This window comes from Dermacentor silvarum, chromosome 7, assembly GCF_013339745.2.
Source record: "Dermacentor silvarum isolate Dsil-2018 chromosome 7, BIME_Dsil_1.4, whole genome shotgun sequence".
In the NCBI taxonomy this organism is placed as follows: Eukaryota; Metazoa; Arthropoda; class Arachnida; order Ixodida; family Ixodidae; genus Dermacentor; species Dermacentor silvarum.
Genome location: NC_051160.1, coordinates 69,353,965 through 69,376,822, shown reverse-complemented (window position 1 = coordinate 69,376,822; position 22,858 = coordinate 69,353,965). Strand labels below are relative to the sequence as shown.

At 47.1% G+C, this 22,858-nt stretch overlaps 2 protein-coding genes across 2 annotated transcripts in view; both read left to right on the top strand.

Moving 5' to 3' along the window:
• LOC119458176 (sulfotransferase 1B1) overlaps positions 1–18,713 on the top strand; it is a 42,440-nt gene extending 23,727 nt beyond the window's left edge. Inside the window, exon 4 of the mRNA XM_037720004.2 lies at positions 18,646–18,713. The gene's annotated coding sequence lies outside the window, so the exon portion shown is untranslated. The remainder of the gene's footprint in view (positions 1–18,645) is intronic.
• On the top strand, positions 469–18,645 carry LOC119458175 (sulfotransferase 1B1). The gene is made up of 3 exons (XM_037720003.2): positions 469–558; positions 8,103–8,578; positions 18,160–18,645. The coding sequence occupies exons 2-3, from the start codon at positions 8,123–8,125 to the stop codon at positions 18,643–18,645; spliced, it is 942 nt and encodes a 313-aa protein (XP_037575931.1). The 5' UTR covers positions 469–558; positions 8,103–8,122.
• Positions 18,714–22,858: the final 4,145 nt, after the last annotated feature.

The window sequence follows — 22,858 nt, the reverse complement described above, 5'->3', positions numbered from 1 at the left end:
CCGTGCCCGAGCAAGGCCCGAGCCCGTATAAAACTGCCCTGCCCGGCACGGCCGGGCCCGGGCTTTCTGGTGAGCCCGAGCCCGTGCAGTGCTCTAATGTGTACGATGGTCAAAGCCATCTCCGAAAATGGCAAAGTGCTTAGCAGAATGATTGTAACCCTCCGACTAGTCCAATACGTCGCGAAGGATCTCTCCGTATAGTGGAGAATGCGCTTGTAAGGCGCGTCCAGGATATAAAACAGGACCGTTTCACTGTTACAAACAATTACAATTGGGCGTCGGGTTCCGCCACTGGCCGTCACCGACGTGCACGGTTTACATATCTCACCTACAATTGTGATCGTGCAAGCAAGTACCCTTTGTCCACACAGTTGCGGCCTTATCAGAGAAAGAGGCACTCAAAACGCTTTCGGAAAAGCACCACACGATAAAACGTACGGCCGTGATCGCATTCCCTCCAGTAGTCCAATCAGCTATTGCGTCATTCTTACCTCGAGAACTATCGTTGGCGGCTGTCGCCAAACGGAGCTCACACAAGATATTTCGGAAGACTCTGAGGTAGGTGGATCAACCCATTGCTGTTTTATGTAGATTTGGGCAGCTCGTGTTTCTGCAGCAGAACTATTTCATAACCAGGACTTGTAATAGCGAAAACGTGCCTACGCTAAAACTTCAGCGAAGCGACAATTGCAGCCAGTCGCCATGCAGGGCATATTGTGAGCGAAGGCAGTCTGCCAATAGCCAACAGCACTGGCCAACGAAAAGCTCTCTCTCTCTCTCTCTCTCTCTCTCTCTATATATATATATATATATATATATATATATATAATATGTAACAGATAAATATTTATAGACTTTACAGCATCAAAAAAATGACCTGTGGTAGATGGTGTAGCACTAGTGCATGTGCTGGATCGCTCAAAGAGGCGGCCATTACTTGCAGCAGAAATCGGCACATACATTGTAAAAATTACCAAATATTCGCTCATAACCTTGTTCATTCCTGCACGGCACTTATTGCTATTTAGGAATTGGAGCCAGTGAGTTTCCGGATGACACCACTTTCTCGTTACCGATTGGCAAAATGTGCGATGAAATACATGGGTGTTCCAGTAACGTTTCTGCTTTAATAGATAAAACATCATTTTATAAAAGCTAGTGGAACAAAGCTGCATTTATACGGCAAATGTGATGACGTATATCACGGTAACCATGTCATGCGCTTAAAATGTAATCCTACTGGATATCCCTTGAACTCACCCTCTACAATTCGCTGATTGCCACATGTGCTGTAACGTATACTCAATTAAAAATAGATTGTGACTTTTGATAGTTTTTTTTGAATATGAATTTCGATTTTTCGTGCAACTGATGTCGGCTTCGTTGAATAATCCAACGCAAAGACTATAACGCAAATACTATGCTATTAGCCACAGACAATTTTTCAATTTTTTTAAAACGTAAAAATTATCACCTTGTGTTTATTGTGAGCACCAATGCAAGGCATAAGCCCTTTCACCAATACAGGTGAATTCAGATTCATGAGTTCAGTGATCGAGCTGGCGGAGCAGTAGTAGGAGAGAACCTCTCCAGAAATCGTCCCATTGTGACACACCTTCTGTTCAATGCTTTCCGCCCGCGCACATGTGTATATCCTCCTAAGAGGATATACACATGTCCTCCTAATACATTGAAAATTGCCTTCTGCTTTTTATATAAATTCTCTCAGAAGTGATTACGCAAAATATTCATTCGGGTTATGAAGTAGGGTGCCATGTGTAACTCTAAAGACGTAGTTTACTCATATTCTTGACATCCTTTTTCGAGGAATTTGGCACTCAATTGATTTGGACCTCCGTGTCGTCCCAGACTGCCGAAGGCAACCTACAGGTGCTTTTTTTTTGTTAAATCACTAAGATTGCGTGAAAATACCGGACGCGCCAGCAAGAGGGAAATGTAGTACACGCATTTCCATCTTAATTTCAGCGTTTAAGCAATGAAATATAGTTTTTACTACAGCAAACACGAGAAGATGAGACCTTCATGTACATGGAGACGCAGTTTTTGGCCTCTAATCGGGGTATTTACCTTTTAAAAAGTGGTTTTCAATCCCAGTAACATGTGCACAGCTTCCTGTTCCATTGAGACTGATAGATTTGCTATGTGAGGGACTCTTCTCCGGGTCGGGTGAAATCCTTTCTCGTCTGAACAAGTGCTCCAAAACCTTGATTCCCTGTTTGGGGAGCTGCATTATTTTTTGTCTTGAAAAGTGCTGTAGGTCTACCTTGGTAATAGAGGCAAGCGCTTCCTCAATGCACAGGAGATGCGACAATGTGGAAGCATATACAACGATATCGTCTAATTAGTATATGCACGTTTTAAAATTGCAGGCCATACAAGACACTATCTTTCTCTCAAATGTGGCAGGTGCAGTGCAGAGCCCGACCGGCATAACAATCAACCTGTAGAGCCAATCGGGGTGGGAAAATGATATTTTCCTTCTTGGATACGAACATGGGTATATTCCAGTAGCCAGATCGAATATCAAGGATGGAGAAATGTTCGGCTCAGTGGTAACGTCCTAGCGACTCGTCAATTCAATTAATCACAGGAAGTAAACATGTTTGCGCGGGATCTTGTTTGGGGGTCGATAGTCGAAGCGAAACCGTACTGAACCGCCTTTTTTGTGCTAGAATGACCACGGACTTGCCGAAAGTCGTGTGTTAATCCGTCGAAGTATTTCAGATACATATTGTTCAAAAATATTGCGCTCTATAGAGACACGCGATATGGCCGCCAGTGAACCTTCGGGAGCGGTGAGCCTGCATGCGATGAGTCGCGACCGTAGATTTAGTGTACACGGGTGAGTGAATATCGAACAATGCACTTTGCTTGCCAAACAATGCGAGCAGGTGCCTAGTCTTGGCAGTGGTCTGGTCTCGGCCAGAACTCTGCAACTGCCGTTGTTAGGAGGCAAGTTCGACTCCGATTGTGCAACTAAATTTACAGAACTTCGGAAGGCATTCTTGACAGGTAATATGACTCGCATCATCGAATAGAATGAATGTGCCCGAGGAAACTGTGAAGGATGCTCCGTTGGTTCTGTTCCTGTTAAGGATGCCTACCTTATGACTTGCGCAGTAATGTAGTTCGTCGTCTACAATTGCTTTTACTACCCGCGCCTCCTCAACGCTTAGAAAAAGTTGACACTTACAAGTTAATCTTTTAGGGGCGAAGCTCCTTATAGCGGCACCCGTTCGTACCCGTCGTAGTAGGTAGCCACGTCTAGTTTTATGAATTGCTCAATAGATGGCGTTGTGTGTCCGTATATGTTAAAGCCCCTATATAAAAAAGTAGCGCCACGCTTTGAAGAATGCCGCCGCCTCCTCGCACACTCTGTCCGAGGCCGACGCCGCGTTGGTATTGGCCTAATGGCATCACGTGGACCGCCGAGCCGCCGGACGCTGGCTGCGTTTGTTTACGATCACGCTCCGTCGCCATTTTCGCTTGATAAGCGTCTACCGACTGGCGAGGAGCGCACGTTGGTACAGTTGCTCTTCCTTGTTGTTTAAGTTTGAGAATGCGTTAAACTAAGTTTTGTGGCAAGTGCGACATCGCTTCAAGGCATTTTCCATAACCATGGCTTCCTGACGTGCGAAAAGAAATTATCATCATCATGAGTAACAAGATGAAAAGTTCGCGCACATTTCCGGAAAATGCTGGGCTACGATCACTCAGCTTCGCTGCTTCAAGCGTTGCGCGGCCGAGTCCAAGGTTAATAGTTTTTTTTTTCTTCTCTGATTGTACTTGGTTTGTGATGAAGTACCTGTTGTGAGTTATGTTGTAGATAGTGCCCATTTTAACTTCCTGAAGATATGTCACCTTGAATTGACAAAAAACATTACATTGTTCTTCATACAGCTGCCTTTCTCAAATGTGGACGTTCGCCGTAAATGCAACTATGTTAATTTATTATTTATTGTCAAAATAGTTAGCGGTTGTCTATTGTGCTTTAAATGAAAGCATTTCTGCAGTGAATGTGATTTAATAAACTTCTCAAACTGCATCTTGCACTTGTTTCAACTCATGCATGCGAGCAATGCCGGTATTGCTAAGTGTAATTATGCACACAGACTTGTGACGGTAAAAGCATACCTGTAATTCATCTATGCTGAAAATAAACCATGAACTACCAACTCGAATGCTGTTTCAGATCATTTTGACCTCTACTAAAATATTTAATTTAGCGCAAATTAGGCTGTGTCACAGCGCAGCAATTCTTCGCGCGTCATCACTTCATTAAAGTCGTATCTCGCAAATTCGGAGCGAACGCAACCGTTCCCAAAGCATGCACCTTAATGCAACTCTGTTCGCGACAAGTACGTCACTTCGTGAACGGACGAGCTAACGTGACAAGTCACAAACCTTAAAAAATTATTTACTGAACGTAAGCTCACTATGCTCTAGTTTGAGACTGAGTGAAGCGCTGTTACCGCCTTCCCGCTTCGCGAGCGAATGCTAAAAAAGTGATTTCATTTTCTATGTACGCAGAGTCCCGACTGGATGACCGGCCGCGCAAAATTCTGTCGAGTATGAGGCACTAGAAACATAATAGGACCAGCGCCCACCCCGAGCCTTGGCGCGTGCTTATAAGATTGGCAAGCACGCATGTAGGCAGCTTTGTAGCTTGTAATGCCCCATCGAACCTTCAGAGCAGCGATTGTTTGTGTCCTCTATCAGCCTTTTTACGTCATCTGATACGCGTCGCGAATTCACATGGTATGGACGGTGCGGATTATTTAGGTTAACGAGGGCTTGCTGGAGGCCAAGATGTTGACATTCGATCACAAACTTATTATTTACACCAATTCGCAACAAGATCTTGCGACACGCGCTTGAAAAATGTTACGTACCTAATTGTAGCGCACGCGATACATTCGGAGTCGTCATGGTACGGCGTTGGCGCTCGTTTAGGTACTTAAAAGAAGTTTTCAAAGCAGGAATAAACGAAAACCTGCAGTCACTGAATTAATATAACCCTCCTTACAGAAATTCTATGCTGTAGACGAAGTTACTCGAAGCTAGAAAGCAAACGCAAACGCTCAAACGCACCGCCTTGCTAAGCGCGCATTCACTCTGCGAAAGGTCGTCTGCTACGCTCGAGCGGTGTAGGCGGCGTCACGGTCGAGGAGCGAGCGCGAAAGAGAGGAGAATCGAGGAGGAGGGAAGGTGGAGGAGGAGAGTGTCGCTACTTTTTTATATAGGGGCTTTAGTATATGTATGTATACCCATATATACATATATATGTATACGTATAGTATAACCGGAAGCTGACTTCCGCTTCCGGTTCCACTTCCGGTTCCGCTTCCGGTTCCGGAAGCCAGCTTCCGGCTTCCGGAGAACGCTTCCGGCGTTTTATGAAAAAAAAAATTCCGAAAGTTGTGTCCGTAGCGCGGAATCGAACCAGGGACCCCTCGCTTCCGAACGCGCGGCGCTAACCACTACGCCACAAAAAGCACATAGGCACACGCACCACGATGGCAATAAATACCCAACATTAACGAAAGGCCGCGTTTCTAGCGCGTTTCTAACGCGTTTGTGCTAGCGCGTTACGGCCCGTGTAAGAAGCTGGTGTAAGACGCTGTGGCCCCTCCGCATTACCTTCAACGCGTTTCGAACGCGCTGCCCAAGGCGGTGGCAAGTCAAGTTCAAGTCGAGGAGCGTTCGGGGGAATACTCTCTCAGCAGTCATGTGATGGCGTCGGCAAACGCGGTGCACGTTCCGGCATGTGTATATGGCTGCGTAAGACGCTGTGGCCGCTCCCCCTTACTAGAGAGAGAGAGAGAGAGAGAAACAACATTTCTAGAGAGTACTGCACGTTTCTAACGCGTTTGTGCTAGCGTCCCCTTAAGCGGGAGATCCGATGATTCCCTCCGGAGCTTCGCCCACTCATCATCATTCACCCCGTGGATATGCTGTGATTTTTTTAGTTTCATAAAGGTCTGCTTTATTAGAGCGCAGGTCTTAGGAGCCCGTTCCTGCGTTGAATGCCGACGTTGACCCTCGGCGTAACGGAGTGAAAGAGCACAGCGAAGAATGAAAGATCGAACGCGGAGCGCAGCGGGCGATGAAAGACAGCGATAGCGAATAGAGCACGAGGAGGTAAACGAAGGAGGAGGGTGCAGCGGAACCATAAGGCGGTAAGCGGAGAAGGAAAGTATGGCGAAAGCGTGAGAAGAAAGGCGTATTCCACCTCTGTGGCTACGACCGCTACAATATGGCGCCTGTGTAGCCCGCCGTCATCTTTTCGCCGATGGCACGTGGCGAGCGCGCCGAACGTTACCATATATGGAAACAAATGCGCTGTTTGAGTGGAGGTCTGTCTGCGGCGGCTGCTGTGAATCGCGCGCACGCGTCATCCACGCGCTGCCTTTCGCGACCTCCAGATTAGCGAGGCATTCGAGCCGCATTTCGTTCCGTTCTCAACATGCCGCACCAGAGAGATTTTCGGCGCAGCCAATATATATGGCGAAATGAAAAGTCGTAAAGAGCTGCGCTCAAATTTCGCAGTACGGTGTAACGTAATCGTCGGTGAAATTCAGTTCAACGTATCGCCGGTGTTGTGTAGCCTGGCTACGACAACCTGGCCGGTTGAATATGGGCATTGTGCCACTGTTTCGGAGCCGAAGTGCAAGATGTAACACTGTCGGAAGCGTTAACGCGGAACCCCCTCCTTTGCTCGCAGTAATATTGTCAGTTTTGATAACAGTTTTGATTAGCACTTGCAAGAATTGTGCAGCTCCACTAGCATTCTTAACGATTTAAGCAATAAGCATGGCTTTTTTTACTTTATCATGACTGTGTTAGTGTTGGAGACAACATATGTAAAATAGTAGGATAATATTGTGAAAATTGTTTCTTTTCCGAAAGGAAGAGACACCCCCATTACGTTTCGTACTTTTACTATTTCAGTCTGAGAAGATTTAACATAAAAGGCATGCGCTGTGGGTGTTTTCTTTGATCACATTTGTTTGTGGATTGTCATTCCCAAAATTCCGAGGAATAGCTTTGCCAAGAATGCAAGACGAGGTATGAGCAACATTAATGATAGAATGGTGTGGCAATATAAACCACATATACCGCATGTCATATAAGAAGACATGGCATATATATGTAGGGAACCTACATGCAACGCCGTTAAAACGGCGTTGCATGTAGGCTCCCTATATACATGTATCTAAATATATTAGGAGGGCCTGCGTGGTTAGGGATGATTTTCTCCGGCACCCACCGACATCGCATTCCGAAGCCGGCTGCCGACGCCGGATTATCTGCGACACGTGCCCTTAAGGCTATCGCGTTAAAATTGCCCGTTGTAGGTAACATAACAAGTCCTTAAGATGTTTTATTGATGGAGGCGGACATTAAATGCTTGAAGACTCAATAAACATATGCAACGAATCCGGAAAATCACCTATTTATTTCCTAATTATTTATTTTACGGCACACTACTAATTACAAACTGAAGCCGGTGAGTTTGCAAGGCGTATCTGCTTAGCACGTATTTCCAGAATGACGTCAGTTTGGAGATATGCGCGATTAAATTCGCCATAAAGATGCAGTGTCGTCTCACTTAAATTTTTAAGAAACGCACTTTTAGTCATTGAAGCACAAAAGTAACTGTAGTGCCCATGTATTTCGTCCCACACTTTAGGAAATATTTATATGGTAAGGGTGTCATCCTGGAGATTCATTTAGAGAGGATACGTCTTCCTAACTCGCTGGCTGCAATTTCTAAGTTGCAATATGTGCCGTAAGGTAATGCATTAGGAAGTAAGTTAGTGAAAATTTCATCAGTTGAATATGTTTTTCGTTTGCTTATGTTAGTAATCTCTGCCTCTTCAAAGAATCCAGCTCAAGACAAGAATTTTGCCAACACCCAGAAGCAATTTTGAAATTTCCCGGGAAACGTAAAAATGATCTTGCCGCATGGAAAACTTTGCCAAAACGCTGCCTCACAATTCCATCCTAATTTATAATTTCTTATTGTCAAAGCCACTTTAAAGAAAATATTTGACCCACTTTATAACTTTCATCCGCAGGTCCAACGATAAGCTCCACCATGGACGAAGAGTCATACCGTTACGTCGAAGGCATGTTGATGCACAAGTTCTTCAAGGATGAAGCTATCCTCTCCGCAGTCAACTACAAACCACGGCAGGGAGACATATTTGTCGTTACGTACCCTAAATGCGGTACAAATTGGACGCAGTTTATTGTTTACAATATTCTGACACGTGCGGCACCGGTCACCAACATGGGTGAATTCAGACTGATGTGCCCGTTCATCGATTTGACTGGAGCCGGTTCTGCGCAGAACCCCTTGAGAAATGGTCCTCTAATGACACATTTTCCTTACAACGTCTTACAACCCGTGGATAGTGCCAAGTATATCTACGTAGCCAGGAACCCGTACGACTGTGCCGTGTCCTACTACCACTTCATGAAAGGGCTGACTCCTAAGTCTGTCACCGATGTTTCCTTTGAGAAGTTCCTCAACCTCTACTTGGCAGGAAAGGTAAACTTTCTACGTCTTTGCCACATGCATCGTGAAACCAGAGGAATCTTGACTTGTTTGTCGTCATTCATTATATTCGTTCAAGCGATGTGTCTGTCCTTTCGGAAGTGGCCGGTCACGGAGACACGGATGCATTAGGACTCTGCTGTCGATGACTGCGTGCACAACCAGCTCTGCTTTTATCTAGAGGTTTTATCTATAACAATATTCAGCGTTCTTCCTTCCCTTGGTAGTGAGTAGAGATCGCGCAATGCCTGCTAGGTCTGATAAAAGTGTCTCCAACGCGTTGTAGGATTGGGCGCAATTAGTCATGTTTCGACCGAATGCCATGTGAAGAAACCCGCCATTGTTCCGCTATTAGCAAGCAGGCGAGGAGTTTGCTTGCTACAAAAAGATTAACTTTCTTATCAAAACTGCTCTTTGGGATGATTTTGTTGAAGACATGGTGACGACGTTTCTCGCATGCTATGCTTAGTTCATGAAAAACACAGTTCTGCACTGCTCAATGCAAGATAAATAGCGATGCCTCCCTCCTATACTATATGTTGCTATTGCCATGGTTAACAAACATTGCAGATACCCAATATTATACAATATCCAATATATCCTCTCGTCTAGTGAAATAAAAATGTGGCAGTGTAAGGAAGAAGAAGTACGCCGTGCAGAGCTCCGCAGCCGGATTGCCAGCGCTACTGAAGTGGGGCTCGGGCTCGACGCTGTTCCTGGTGCGCCTGGCTAAGCCTACGCAGTTGTGTCTTCCTGTCGGCGTCCTTCGTGTCGTCCACAGCTGTGCCAGACTTCTTTGTCATATTTGGTGGAGGTTTGCTGGGTCTTCTGTCATCCTGGAATTGCGCAGCCGGATTCTCCCTGCTACCATGACCTCCGCAAGCGCCACGAGCTTACCACCAGCTGCTCCCCAGTCCTCCGTATGCCCCGGCACACTCCGTCAGCGGGACCCTCCCATCTTTAGCGGCAGTGATGACCACGACGTTGATGACTGGCTGTCATCATACGAACGCGTGAGTCGCAACAACAAATGGGATGACATCACGAAATTGACCACCGTCCCATTTTACCTGACCGGAATTGCCCACTTGTGGTTTCGAAACCACGAAAGCGAAGTCTCAAGCTGGACCGTGTTCAAGACGAAGTTCAGCGAGGTCTTCGGCCGTCCTGCTGTTCAAAAGCTTCGTGCCGAACAGCGTCTGCAGTCGCGCGCTCAGCAGCCTGGTGAGACCTTTACCAGCTACATTGAAGATGTCATCGATCTCTGCAAACGCGTCGATGCATCCATGCCTGAGGGCACTAAAATCAAACAAATACTGAAGGGCATCGACGAGGACGCGTTTCAGATGCTCATTTCAAAGAGCCCCTCTACTGTTGCCCAAGTCATTGAACTATGCCAAAGCTATGACGAGCTACGCCGTCAACGCCTCCTCACCCGCCGCCCTAATCCCCATCAGGAATCGTTGTCCGGCTTGACCTCCCCTTTTCCAGATTCCACCCTCCTCTCGCAGATCAAGGCATTCGTCCGGGAAGAAGTTGCTCGCCAGCTCTCCCTTATCTCCAACAACCCGCCGGAGTCAAGTTCGTCCCTTAGTCCGACCCTACGACACGTTATAGAAGAACAAGTGTCCGAAGTTCTTCCTCTGGAGCGGGCGCCTCAACTCACCACCCCGTTGACTTACGCCGACGCCGTCGCACGACCACGCCCACCGACGTTCCGGGCTCCGCCTCCGATGCCTAGCCCTGTTTTTACCTCCACGCCCTCACGACCTCCGGTGCATCGAGTAAATCCTTGGCGCACAGCGGACAATCGGCCCATCTGCTATTCGTGTGGTATTGCCGGACACGTTGCACGCCTGTGCCGCCGCCGTCCACTTCATCCACGTGACGACCCACGCACAGCAGCGTACGACCATCCCTTGTCTTACGCTCCAGACCGCGATTTACCCCTTCCCCGCCCAAGCCATCGCCCAGTTTCTGACCGCCGTTCTCCTTCTCCTCGTCGTCGCTCGCTCTCCCCGATGCGTCGACGTCCCTCTACCGCTGACACGGAAAACTAAGTGGCGCAGTTCCCGAGGCAAGAACTGCGTCATCGTCGCAACGCTCAAGCCCTCTTCTTTCGCCGCCCAACGTTATTGATGTCGCTGTTGACGGTGTCTCTGTGCTTGCCCTCATTGACACAGGTGCCGCCATATCTGTGATTGCCGAAAAACTATGCCGCTCAATACGAAAAGTGACGACGCCTTTCTTCGGTCCATTACTCCGCACGGCCACAGCACAGCACGTCCAGCCAGTGGCTGCGTGCACCGCCAGACTTGAAATTCAAGGAGTGCTCTACTTCGTCGAGTTCGTCGTTCTTCCCCACTGTTCCCACGATATTATTTTAGGTTGGGATTTTCTCTCCCGTCACCAAGCTGTTATTGATTGCTCCCGTGCAGAAGTCGCCTTCTCTTCGCTTGGAAATGCCATATCTGACGACGTTTCGCTTTCCCGCACCAAGTTGTCCCTCACTGACGACCTCCAGATACCTCCACACGCATCCGTTCTGGCACCTGTGTCCTGTTCCGTTGCCTGCGACTCTACCGTACTCTTCACACCTTCCACTGCTTTCGTTCGTCGCCACATCTCACCACTGCCAACCGCGCTGCTTGGCCTTCAAGCAGGCGCGACTCACCTTCCTGTATACAACCACTTCCCATTCCCGATTACGTTGCTTCGCGGTGAATCTCTCGGCACTGTGGAGCCTTACGACACCATTACCACGTTGGAACTTTTTGGATCGTCCGAGGTCAACACCCTCTCCGGTAGTCCCGCACCTGCCACATCGCCTGAAGACGTTTTCAGCCACGTCATCGACAGCGCCTTAAACTCCAAGCAACGCCATGACCTTCTCCGTCTCCTCGAGAAATTTCGCCCTGCTTTTGACAGCCATAGCACTTCTTTGGGTCGCACGACGACTGTATGTCACCGGATTGACACTGGTGCTCACTCACCGCTACGGCAGCGACCATACCGCGTATCGTCGACAGAACGACGCGTCATTGATGAGCAAGTAGGTGAAATGCTGCAGCGTGGTGTCATTGAACCGTCCGACAGTCCATGGGCATCGCCAGTTGTTTTGGTTAAAAAGAAGGATGGCTCGATCCGCTTTTGCGTGGATTACCGTCGCCTAAACAAAATAACTCGAAAGGATGTTTATCCATTGCCGCGGATCGATGACGCCTTAGACTGCTTACAAGGCGCAGAGTTCTTTTCCTCCCTCGATCTACGCTCTGGTTATTGGCAAGTGCCTATGGCTGCAGACGATAAGCCTAAAACTGCTTTCATCACACCAGATGGCTTATACGAATTTCGTGTGATGCCATTCGGCCTTTGCAACGCGCCCGCCACTTTTGAGCGGATGATGGATACTATTCTTCGAGGCCTCAAATGGAACACGTGCTTGTGTTATTTGGATGATGTAGTAGTGTTTGCACCAGATTTTCCTACTCACCTTCATCGCTTGGAGCAGGTTTTACGCTGTCTCAGTGACGCTGGCCTCCAACTCAACCTGAAAAAATGTCACTTTGGGGCACGAAAGCTGACAATTCTCGGACATGTCGTATCTAAGGATGGCGTTCTCCCCGATGCCACAAAGCTCCGTGCTGTTAAAGAATTCCCAAGGCCGACGACTCTAAAAGACTTGCGTAGTTTCATTGGCCTCTGCTCGTACTTCCGCCGCTTCATTCGAAATTTCGCTTCGATTATGGCACCACTGACAGAGCTTCTTCGGGGAGACCCCAATCTTTCCGCATGGTCACCGCCTTGCGACGAGGCCTTCGCGACGCTACGGCGCCTGCTTACAACACCACCGATACTGCGCCATTTCGATCCCACTGCTCCCACGTAAATCCATACGGATGCTAGCGGCGTTGGTCTTGGCGCTGTGCTCGCCCAGCGAAAGCCCGGCTACCAGGAATATGTTGTTGCTTACGCGAGCCGCACTCTCACCAAAGCTGAGGCGAATTATTCAGTCACTGAAAAAGAATGCCTAGCGATCATCTGGGCCATTACAAAGTTTCGCCCATACCTGTACGGCCGGTCCTTCGATGTCGTTACCGATCACCACGCACTTTGCTGGTTGTCGTCCCTCAAGGATCCCTGCGGCCGCCTTGCCCGGTGGGCACTGAGGCTCCAAGAGTACGACATCCGTGTTGTCTACCGCTCCGGCAAGAAGCACGCCGATGCCGATGCTCTTTCGCGCTCGCCTGTCCACGCCGAAATTGTCAGTGTCTCCGTTCTAGATGACCCAGTTCCCCCATTCGCTTCTGTCGACATGGCTTTGGAGCAGCGCAAGGACTCCTGGATTTCATCTTTGATAGATTACATCTCCGATTCACCTGCACGCCCACCATCCCGAGCGCTCCGCCGACAAGCTTCGCACTTCGCCATCCGCGACGGAATCGTCTATCGCCGTAACTACAGTTCCGACGGCCGCAAATGGCTGCTTGTCATACCCCGGCAGCTCCGCACTGATGTATGCGCCGCTTTCCACGCCGACCCTCAGTGTGCCCACGCTGGTCTCTTCAAGACCTACACCAGACTACGTCATAGGTTTTATTGGCGCGGTATGTACACATTTGTGCAAAAGTACATTCGCTCTTGCACAGAATGTCAACGCCGCAAGCCTGATCCTTGCCGCTCTTCTGGACCAATGCAACCTTTACCGTGCCCCTCGCGACCCTTTGACCGCGTTGGAATAGACCTATACGGGCCTCTGCCATACACAGCTGCTGGCAATCGCTGGGTCATTGTAGCCATAGACCACCTCACGAGGTATGCAGAAACGGCCGCTCTACCAGCCGCGACAGCTCGTGACGTTGCCTCCTTCCTGCTTCAACGCTTCGTTCTCCGTCACGGCGCCCCCCGCGAACTCCTGAGCGACCGAGGTCGCGTCTTTCTCGCCGATGTCATTCAAGAACTTCTCACTGAATGCCGCATTATTCATCGCTGTACCACCGCATATCACCCGCAAACAAATGGATTGACAGAGCGGTTTAACCGAACTCTTGGCGACATGCTTTCGATGTATGTCGCCTCCAACCACACAAACTGGGACCTCATCCTTCCCTATGTCACGTACGCCTACAATACGGCACCCCAGGCAACGACGGGCTTTTCTCCCTTCTTTCTTCTATACGGCCGAGAACCGTCATTTCCGATTGACACTATTCTTCCTTACCGTCCCGACTTATCAGAGGGTACACCGGTTTCCGAAGCCGCCCGGTATGCAGAAGAATGTCGGCAACTAGCTCGCTCTCTAACAACGCAAGAACAAGCGCTACAGAAATTTCGTCATGACGACGGGCGCCCCCACAACCAGTTTTCGCCTGACGCTCTCGTTTGGTTGTGGGTGCCTCCTACTTCGACACCAGGTGTCTCCTCCAAGTTTGTATCCCGATACCATGGACCCTACCGGGTTCTACAGCAAACTTCTCCGGTGAACTACGTCATCGAACCTCTGACGCCCCCTACGGACCTGCGTCGCCGAAGCCGCGAAACTGTCCATGTCGATCGGCTCAAACCGTATCGCGAGCCCTTCGTCCTTACGACGCCTTAGGCCTCCTGTGCGGCTCCGTCTTCAGCGAGGGGGGAAGATGTAAGGAAGAAGAAGTACGCCGTGCAGAGCTCCGCAGCCGGATTGCCAGCGCTACTGAAGTGGGGCTCGGGCTCGACGCTGTTCCTGGTGCGCCTGGCTAAGCCTACGCAGTTGTGTCTTCCTGTCGGCGTCCTTCGTGTCGTCCACAGCTGTGCCAGACTTCTTTGTCATAGCAGCATGGTGTCACCATTACGCACGCGCACAGCCCTCCGGCTTCTCCGCTCGCGCCATTATCTCGGCATGGCAGCTGCCGCCATCGTTACAGGCTGCGCGGTCGCGTGTTACGACAGTGGATCCGGGTTCTTCAATTTTTATTTCGCCAGCCGAGAGGGGAAGGGGAACAGTTATCATATTTGCCAATGCCTGCGCTCCATTGTCAGACTAACTTCGCCGCACGCAACAGCCGCGTCACATCATGGACGAGCATTGCGCTGATCTTAATTCCCTTGCATGCGCAATCATGCGAACGGCAATTAAAATTTAGAGTCGGATACCTCGGAGCACAGACACGCTAGAAGAATTCTTCCAACTGATACTGTGTAGAAACACGACTGCCTCTAACTTTTTAATACAAACATACACACTTAATTACTGCGGTAAAAAAAGCCAAACATTCAATTTTAGTTAATTGGGCTGCTGACAGCTATAATTATGATCTCACCTAGTGCCCCTTGGAATACCCTGTATATTGGCAGACAGAAACTGCACTGTGAATTCCTGAGCGCGCTCAACGTTTCAGGTAATCAAACGTTGTCACTGAAAGGTATATTTAGCTCTCTCTCCTCTCTCTCTCTCTCTCTCTCTATATATATATATATATATATATATATATATATATATATATAATGTGAGCTGACTCGCTGCCTTACCGGCCGCTTTCGTGAGGGCGGGAAGTTAGTGTGAGCGCTAACTGTGCAGTTCATCATCGTCTTCATGTGTATACACCCATCCTCATAATCATCATCATTTTGTCGGGCATGGTGTTCGTGGGCTGTCTCGCGCTGTGTGACAATACAAGAGCTCTGCTTTCGTCTCGGGCGTCATCTCACAAGATATATATATATATATATATATATATATATATATATATATATCCACCTAATTTTATGCGTACCTTCAAAAAAATCAGTCAAAAGGTGTGACTTGCGAAAACGACGTCTAGCGAAAACATAGCATAGAATTATAATGTTTATCCTTACAACCATACTTCCACGTACCTTGCTTTCGTATCGTAGTTTAGAGGAAACAAAGCATCATTCGGTCACGCATGCGTCACATGCGCAGTTGACGACGCTGTCGCGGCACGCATGACGCACTGTCAGCTAAATTTAGCCCCTCGCTCGGCGTTCGCAAAGGCATAGCTCGGCAGTAAGTTCGTGGATCCTAGCGGGAATGGTCGCTTTCGTGAGTACTGTTTCATCCATCATTCACGAATTTCACATCAGTGCTTATCAGCAGGCATAGGACCTCCTAATGTGCAAACGCTTGCTGAAACTTCACGATTGCTCAGTTACGGCACCGACGCGTTTGACAAACAGTTCCCAGAAAGAAGACAATCGTGGAGCAAGACGGAGAGATTACATTTTTCTCCCGCCATCTTTAAACACGGTAGCGCCACTGTGAACAGGCAGGGACCATGGTTACAAAATTATAAGCAGCACCCCCGCAAGCTGCATTAGAAGTTAGGCATGTATGATTTCTAATGCTGTTGCATAGAGGAATGAAGTCGTTGCTCGATCATGCATGTGTAGAGAGCGTAGATAAGGCCACTATTGTGCCACGCATGATGCAATCGAACCAAAATTAGCCTTGCGAGTGGCAATGCGGTAGTCTTCACTCGACAGTACCTTTGCCCATCCGACCAAGAACTGCCGCGTTTCCAAGAGCTCGCTATAGCATAGTAGGTATAATTTATAAATCTGATAATGATGCTCATCAAGTATAATAACGCCTAATGGAGAGTAATTTCTTGCACAAATTTCACCCTTGCTTGGTTATCGGCCCCCATTCATTTGTCACGTAGGAACCCCCTTTTTAATTTTATAGCGTGGCGGGCTCAAGCGACGTAGGGCATTATTCGGGCCCGCTGGTAGGGACTGTCATTTCTTTACCTTAGTGTCCAAAGATCCTTTGAAGAACAAGCGGGGCTAGTCTCATCAGGTAGCAAACACGACTGCAATCGAATTAATACGAATGCCATAATTGGTAACTAGTAATCCTTAGATACTCGGGAGTTTTTATGAAACGCATTTACCTAGTTAGTCTCAGTGAAAATTGAAAAAATCAGTAGGCTGTATAATGGGCGCAGCCGCAGGTGGGTAAATAAAATTTCTTGCATGCGCCCTAGCTGTAACGTAAATTAGTCATGTGAGCTCCAATGCATGAATAAATGTAAGTTTTGTATTTATTTACGTAATTTTTGTACCCTAGTGCCCATACAAGTTGGGCAGCACGTGCAAGAAACTTTATTTACCCACCTGCGGCTGCGCCCATTATACAGCCTACTGATTTTTTTCAATTTTCACTCAGACTAACTAGGTAAATGCGTTTCATAAAAACTCCCCAGTATCTAAGGATGAGTACTTACCAATTATGGCATTCGTATTAATCGCTCAAAGGCACATCTTTCCTAAAATCCTGGTTCTATACCCAGCATGTAAGCTCTGTTATATAGCCATGCTTTATTTCCGCTTCACCCCCATCGTGCTAAAAATTATCCGAAACAATCACGTGCCCTTATAGCGTAAGTAAAAGCGAATCAATCACATATTTCATACCTATATATACTTCCTGGACCTCTGCGGCTATTTTGTCCTATTTGTTATGTTGTCACCATACAATACGCACTGTCAGAGTGCGTAGGTTCTTTTTCTTTCTTTTTTTTGCTTTACACTAGCTGGAAAATTACTAGCCTGGAAGATTGACATATTTTATTTTTTAAGTCGCAGTTTTGCCCGAAAAGCGAATCATTGATTGCGATAGCAAATTAGTAGACAGCTATACGAAGTAAAGATAGTATAGTTTTATCGGCCATACAAACTTGTAAGCATAGGCATACTAACTAAATAAACATGCATGGTGTCACCCACGCACAAGCAAACATGAACACATCTCACCCGATGACCGCGGAAACTCTGTCAAAACGCTGGAGTGAGGCAGCCGTGGCAGCAGCGGCGAGCGGGCTCGCGTGCTGCGTATCGCATCACCGCGAACTAAGCCGCGAGAACAAAGAGCATGGCGGACTGTGTCCCCGACGCAGATGGCTTTCAAGATAAGCAGCCTGGGCGGGCGCACGTGGCCGCCTAGGCCGCCCGGAGTAGAACACGCCCACCATCCTTAAACTTCACCCCCACCACCGAGCTTTCTAGGTGACGGAAGACGGCGCGCTTCCTTCCCGCTTTCCTCCCTTGCAAGATTGAGCCGCGATCGTCGGCTCCCCCTCGCACACTTTCACTCGGACATACAGCCTACGCATAGAGCATACAGCATACGGCGCGCGACGATGACTTTATCGCCCTTGGACTTTAGACGGAACCTCACGGCGATGACGACGCCGACGGCAGAAATACTCCTGGAGTGTCCATATAATTGGTATCGCAATAAAATCGGCCAAAATAATGCATCTAGAAAGTGTCTTACAATAGGACTTTATATTTCTCATGTTGCACTTGCAACATGAAACATACTCTTAAGCATATTGCCGATTTTAAGAAATCCAGTACATCGTACGGAATGTCTTTTTAGCCTTGGGCAAGAACCTAAAGTATGAGCAGTTAAGCACTAAGCGAACGTAAGACAGGAGAATCGATACAGGTTACCTTAGACAACATGATAAAGGAAATGATGCATCCACTTAATAGAAATGCTTGGTTGTCTTATTAGAATCAACCATGTTTATTCTTCTTAACTAACGCAATGTCCCTTCTCACACTCTCAGATCCTCTACGGCGACTACTTTGACCACCTTCTGCCATGGTACGAGCATCGAGGAGCAGAAAATATCCTTTTCATAACATATGAACAACTGAAGGTGGACACCAGAGAACAAGTGCTGAAAATCGCCGACTTTCTTGGCGATGAACACGGAACTGCGTTACGCAGCGACGAGGACCTTCTTCAGAGAGTCATCCACGCCTGCAGTCTGGAAAGCATGAAGGCCGTGTTTAGCGAAAAACCAATAAACATGGCCAAGTTCATGCTTAAAGCTGCGCCAGAGAATTCAGAGACGTTTGCGGTGGTAAAAAGCATGGAGGAAATAACGGAGGAGATGCACGAAGGCTCCGGCTTTGTTCGCAAGGGAATCGTCGGCGATTGGCGAAACTATTTTACTGCCGACCAGGTACAGCGAACGAAGGAATGGATAACGAAAAAGACCCAGGGTAGCGGTGTCATGGCGCTCTGGAATGACTGCGATCTCCCGTAGGTATTAGGGCATCTATGTATAATGTGCATGATATGGTGCATATGCTCATGCAAATGCTCAGGGATGGAATACACGCTTTTAACTGCACATTTGTTGAATAAACCCAAAATACCACACTGACAGTAACAGTCAGTGCTTGTACTGTTTATCACCCTGATATTCACACCCTACACTATACATCTTTTTGTGCTGTCCAACCTAAGAAAGAAGCTTCCGCCGAGTCCACCTAGGGTTTGTTCCTTGTCTTTTTCTTGCAATATTATTTGAATTTTTCATGTCGCCAGCCTCGTCTGGTCATCCATTCTGCGTATCTTTATTCCTTAGTCCCAGGTCAATAATGAAGCGCAAAAAATGTAGTGCGCAATTACAAATATTTTGGTTATATATAAAAATGAAATGAAATTTTATTCAGTTATGGCAGGTTACACAATTAGGAGCAGGGGAAAATGGTAGGTGGCATGTATATGCACTCTCTGATAAACTTATGCATTGCACTTTAACGAACGACGTCATACGCTTTGCCTTACTAGGGCCCCATAGTCATATCTAAAATCTTTTTCATCGGATGAATACAGAGTTTATAAACATACGCACATACACAAATCTGTTGCAAAATATGAAAGCTTTTATACGAGCAAATTAATGGTTCATTAGAGAAAACTTAAGTAGCCATGAGAACCTTTCAAATTGGCTGACGAAAATTATGATAGTAAGCAGATTTTTTTTCAAGAATCTACACAGGTTTAGAAGCTTCGATCAGTTCCTCTAGGCATAATTTATTGTGCACATTGTGTGTTATTTCTTGAAATATTGCTCCGCTGCCCTAATTTATCGTTACGTTAATGTTTTTGTACGCGGAATTTCAAAGTACATAAACGTATATAAAACATTTAAGGTACTTTTCGAGATGAGGTATCATAAAAAAGGTGATGTGTAGGGAGAGTAACGTCGTAGTCCTTATTTTAGAAATAGTTATGCCCAACTTTTCCTAGTACTATGCAATGCTTGCCTGATATGCAATGCAAGTTGTTAGTCTTATCCTTTTCAGAAGCATAGGGGTTGCGTCTAGCTTTGTGTGGGTTGTGTTTCCCGATCCAACAAGCAGTAGTGTGGTGGGATTTATTTAATGCAAAGTGGAGTTGTTTTTCTGCCACAAAGGTAACAAACGTCTCACTCCATTTCTGTCACCTATTGGGCAGAACACGTAGGGACGGATGTTCTTTACGGGTTCGGTCCATACAATTCGCCAATAGATATAATGTCCAAGAAACCTATTTAGGCAAAACTTATTCAGTGTTCGAAGAGTATGAGTGGTTCTTAGTCTATGGTCCTATTTGCTTCTCTACATAACAATTTCTTTTCTGCACATTTACTGTCAAGCTGTTCCCGTATACCTATTTCACAAATTCTTTAAGCCATAGATTTAGTTACGTATTTATGTCATGTAATTTAGACGCAGTAAACAACACATTCTACACACATGTTAATTACTAGTATGGGGAAGATTTACAACATAGTTCCTTTAATGCATACAGAGTAATGACGCTAAACTTGAGCCTTGAGGAACGCCAATACCATTTGTTATGTTTTCACACTGAATATGATCTACGATCGCGCTCTGCAAGCATGACATTAAATAACTTGTGAGAAGTTTTAGCTGCGTTCCTGTCGGCCCAAAATTAAAAATTTTATTGCCATGTTATGACTAAAAAAACCGAACGCTTTCCTCTTGTCTAGGAGTAATCGTAGCGGTAATTCTTTATGTTCTGTGCTGTTATTACTTATTCTCTGACAGCAATTAGAACATTATCAGCAGTTTTTTTATAACCATACGGCTCCCTGATAAAGATTGTCGTTCTCGTAGAGTCAGACACAAGATGCGAGTTTATGGGTGCTTCAAGTATTTTTGGGAACACAGGCAAGCCAAAGAATGACCAAGTTTCTGAGATCAGTATAGTAACCACATTTATGCACAGCGCGAAGTCATGCTACTTATGACGATGCAGAAAAGTCGCCTTGGGTAAGAATATGATTACAGATGTAGGAAAACATAGGTACTATAATGCCTAACACAAATTTTTATGGCCGTGCTGTAATTATATACCCACCAATCGTGCCACAATTTTTAACGCTCTATTGTTCTGAAGAATTTCACGTGGTGTGTTAAAAAAATGTGAATGCATGTAGTTCCTACTCTTGCTACCTGTAAGACATGGCGTGAGGTAAGCGCCATGGCGTATTGTTTTATTCATTTCGTGTCTGCAACACTGAGTCAAAGGCCGTTAAACTTGTCAGCTAGTGAAAGAACCGTGTGAATTTCATCGTCCACTGCATAGCACCTAGAGCTGTTTTTTTTCTGCACATGTGCTTATGAAAGCTTATGACATTTTTTTGGCAAGTGTCTGAAAGAAATTAGTCATATTTTGCCTTTCATAACTTCGAGGTCTCTTTTTTCATGTTTACGTTTACAGTTTTATATATTAGTTACTTTGCTCTCTATAAGTTTGACAAAATGCTCATTTTATTGCACTTTGCTTCATTCCTGTCACTTTGGAGCAAGTAGGTAAGTAGCTAGGTAGGGTCCTTTCTGGCCTCATTTTCATAAAAATACAATAACGCGTGACTGCCGGTCGAATTTAACCTCTGCCGTTGAGCACAGCATCCCCGTGCTCTAACCTTAAAGCCACTTTTTGTTTACAGCGAAAGCTGTAAATGGCTAGGCGAAACGAAAAACCACTCGCCACATGTTTCAATAAACGTCTCCATTGGCTGCGCCGTCAGTTACGTCGTTCTCTACGTCGCACCCAAGCGCGTGCGCCATTGGCAGTGCCGTTAGTGACGTCGTTAGCGAACGCGTTCCCGCCATTGCCACGTTGACGCTGCTCTGCCCGCAACGCCGCCTCATCGGCTCGCCGCTGTCGCATGCGTGCGATATCTCGAGTTTGCTCAGCGTCGTGGTTAGCAGCATCCGCCCGCCATTGGTGCTTGCGTTCCACTTCGCCATTTCAACGTGGACGTTTCGTAGCAGCAGCCGAAGCCAAGGTGCCACTGCAGAAACTCCCGCCGAAGAACACGGAACTGCGCTGCGTTAAGACGACGCTCTCCTTCAAAAAGTCCGCCGTGCCTATAACTTGGAAAACACGAAGACTATGTTCAGAAATAAAAGTGGGCGTGATAAAGATTATGCTTAAAGCTGCACAGGATAAGTCCGAGATGCGTGCTCTGGCCAAGGGCATAGTCGAGCTAAAGATCGAGATGCATGAGGGCTCCAGCTTTCTCCGCAAAGGGATCGTCGGCGATTTACCAAACAGCTTCAATGCAGAGTAAGCACAACGAATTGATAAATGAATCCCGTAAAAGACCAAGAGGAGCGGTGTCATGGCACTCAGGAAGGACTTATATAATATAAATAATATTGTAAACGCTACTATGTTAAATATGGTAAAAACTAAATGAGAGTCACCTCTTGTCGCGGTAAGCCATGTGGAAGGCGGAGCTTTAGATCAGGAGACAGGGAAGAAAGGCGCTGGCTTTTAGAGTCTGCCGAATTCCATTGGAGCAACGTAAGCACGCGATCAAGCGCACGAAGCTTCGCCGCTGCGTCTGTTCTTGACATCGGGATAGCGACGCAATCGGCGCTGGTATGTGAATATCGAGCGGCTGCGTCTGCTTGCTCGTTTCCAAGGATACCACAATGACTTGGCAACCATTGAAGTAGTCATCTGAACACCCACAAGTACAGATTGTCAAGTTCGTGGGTACAAATGCACGACAGCGCACCTTTTGTGTTATTGTCTTCGTTTCAATGAACAAAGTCCTCAGGGCCGGTATTTTGTATCGATGCCTTATTACTTATTCTATACTAGTCTCATCATCCACCGCTCACGACCGGCTGATCCCGTTGACAACGCGAGCGGACCGTCGCTCTGACCAGTGATAAAGCGCGATAAGCGCGAAATGGCATTTCCACCGGAAAGGCAGCAACAAAATACCGCCCCAGCACCACACTCGACACGATTGACAACCGTCCCCTTAGGGAAGCCAAAATTGTTTGACCCTGGTCCCAGCCGACGTCCGCACGAACTGCTTTAAAAGCATCATGATGCTTTTTTTAAATTCTGAAGAGCGAGGCGCGAAGACCACGACGGACAAAGTGGGAGAAAACACACATGCACACACGGGCGCCACTGTGTTTATGTGCGTTTTATCCCTC